Source organism: Penaeus japonicus, unplaced genomic scaffold, assembly GCF_977035675.1.
Source record: "Penaeus japonicus unplaced genomic scaffold, GWHDUDI00000001_assembly GWHDUDI00000025, whole genome shotgun sequence".
Classification (NCBI taxonomy): Eukaryota; Metazoa; Arthropoda; class Malacostraca; order Decapoda; family Penaeidae; genus Penaeus; species Penaeus japonicus.
Genome location: NW_028234427.1, coordinates 5,891,804 through 5,894,303, shown reverse-complemented (window position 1 = coordinate 5,894,303; position 2,500 = coordinate 5,891,804). Strand labels below are relative to the sequence as shown.

At 36.6% G+C, this 2,500-nt stretch overlaps 1 protein-coding gene across 1 annotated transcript in view; it reads left to right on the top strand.

The window, feature by feature from the left end:
• Ret (protein kinase receptor Ret oncogene) overlaps positions 1-2,500 on the top strand; it is a 228,193-nt gene that overhangs the window by 210,357 nt on the left and 15,336 nt on the right. Inside the window, exon 15 of the mRNA XM_086551306.1 lies at positions 1,802-1,991. Coding sequence (XP_086407432.1) covers positions 1,802-1,991 — 190 coding nt within the window. The remainder of the gene's footprint in view (positions 1-1,801; positions 1,992-2,500) is intronic.

Genomic DNA, 2,500 nt, shown 5'->3' with positions numbered 1-2,500 from the left:
TATAATTTCTACTAACCTTTATAAAGACAAGAGCCAGCGTTGTTGTTGTACCTATAGCAGTAGCCTTGATAGTAACAGTAGCAAGATTAGTAGTAGTAATAGTAATGCTGGTAATAATAGTAATAGTAGTAATAGTAATGCTGGGTGTTGTAAGTACCACCTCTATTACCCTATTATTGTCGACTTCGCTATCAGTATTGTAAATATTATTGATATCGGTAGTTATTTTTACGATAATGATAATGATTATAATGATGATAATAATAACAAAATTACTGATAGCAACGAAAATAATGATAATAATAATAAAGATGATGATGATCATAATAATTATAATGATGATAATGGCAATAACAACAATACTATTAATGATGATAATGATAATAAGATAAATGATAATGATATAAATGATAACATTAGGTAAAGTAATGATATTTAATAATATCCTCAATGTTATCATTATTATTGTCATTATTGTTATTATCACTATTGTTGTTAGTATCATTGTCATATTTTGTCATTGTCCTCATAAATATCATTATCATCATTAATAGTAGCAGTAACAGTAGTAATAGTGGTACTGGTAATGATAGTAGTGCCATTATTATCATGATAATTATTATGACTATTACTATTACTATAATTATCATTGTTATTGTTATCATATACATTTTATGTTATCGTTCCCTTCAATAATGATACGAATATCACATTATATTTTTGATAATATATTTATTCTATTAATGGTTGTTCGATCTTTCTTTCCTTCTTTCAAAAGATTTTTCTTTTCCATTTTCTTTTTAATCTTGTTCTTAATGTATCGCCCGTAATAGTCAGTTCTACATAATGCTGTTTTATTTTTTATCAGAAAACCAAGTTAACCAAGTTCTCCTTCAATTAATATGTATGCTTACACCGTCTGTTTGATGTAGATTACTCTTATCCAAACTATCTAACTGACATTTAGTTCCTTCTGTCCACTCGAGTGTCTCTCTCTGAGTGTCTCTCTCTCTCTCTGAGTTTTCGTCTCTCTTGAACAGGGATTAAACTGTGTCTCCTTTTCGTGGTTTTGCTTAAACTATAAACCTTTTTCTTTCGCTTTCTTTCTCCCCTCCCCCCCTCTCTCTCTCTCTCTCTCTCTCTCTTTCAGATTTTCTCTCTCTTCTTGTTCCCGCTCCCACCTAAAAAAACAAAAAAAAAAAAAAGGAATTTCTCTCTTCTCCCCCCCTCTCTCTCTCTCTCTCTCTCTTTCAGATTTTCTCCCTCTACTTGTTCCCGCTCCCACCTAAAAAAAAAAAAAAAAAAAAAAAAAAATTTCTCTCTTCTCCCCCCCAAAAAAAAAAAAAAAGAGGAATTTCTCTCTTCTCCCCCCCCCCCCCCCCCCCCCCACCCCTCCCTCTCTCTCTTTCAGATTTTCTCTCTCTTCTTGTTCCCCCCCCCACCCAAAAAAAAAAAAAAAAAAAAAAAGGAATTTCTCTCTTCTCCCCCCCCCCCCCTCCTCTCTCTCTCTTTCAGATTTTCTCTCTGTTCTTGTTCCCGCTCCCACCTAATAAAAAAAAAGAGGAATTTCTCTCTTCTCCCCCCCGCCCCCCTCTCTCTCTCTCTTTCAGATTTTCTCTCTGTTCTTGTTCCCGCTCCCACCTAAAAAAAAAAAAAAAAAAAAAAAAAAAAATTATCTCTTCTCCCCCCCCCCCTCTCCCTCTCTTTCAGATTTTCTCCCTCTACTTGTTCCCGCTCCCACCTAAAAAAAAATAAATAAATAAATAAAAAAAAGAGGAATTTCTCTCATCTCCCCCCACAGACGTCGCGCAGGCTGTGGCCGAAAGCAGAAGAACGGCGGAATCTCCCTTGGCACCTTTCCGAGCGACGACAGATCATCCTCGTTGCCTTACAACCCACGAGATGAGACCCACGACTCCCTTGTGCATGGGATAGGCCTACGAAATTCTCCCAGGCCTGAGCATAATTTTGTTACGCCGATTAACTTGGCTGTGAGTGCATTCGTTGGTTCGTTTGTTGGTTTGGAGTGCGATCACTTCGTGTATACATCTGTGTCTGATTTTTGAGATTGTGTTTGTGGGGTTTGAGTGTGTGTGTGTGTGTGTGTATGTTTGTGGGTGAGTGCTTGTGCGTGTGTGTGTATGTGTGTGGATGTGCTGATGTGTGTGCGTGTGTATGTGTCACGACATGTATGCAATTTTTACATCATCATTTTTTAATGGTGTTTTTTATACTTTCACAACATATGTATCGATGGTTTTCGAATGCATGTAGAACATTAGCAAAGAACAGATGCCCCTAATTCCATCGTAGATGTACAATCATGAAGATTTAAGATAAGTGACAGGTGTAGCGTTTCCTCTCATGTGTATGGCATAACATCAATCATCATTTGTCCTTAATCACTTACTCCCCTTGACTTACTCATCTTTACTTACCAACCATCACTTGCCCCCCCCCCCTTACTCAGCATCACTTACTCATTATCACTCATTCATAC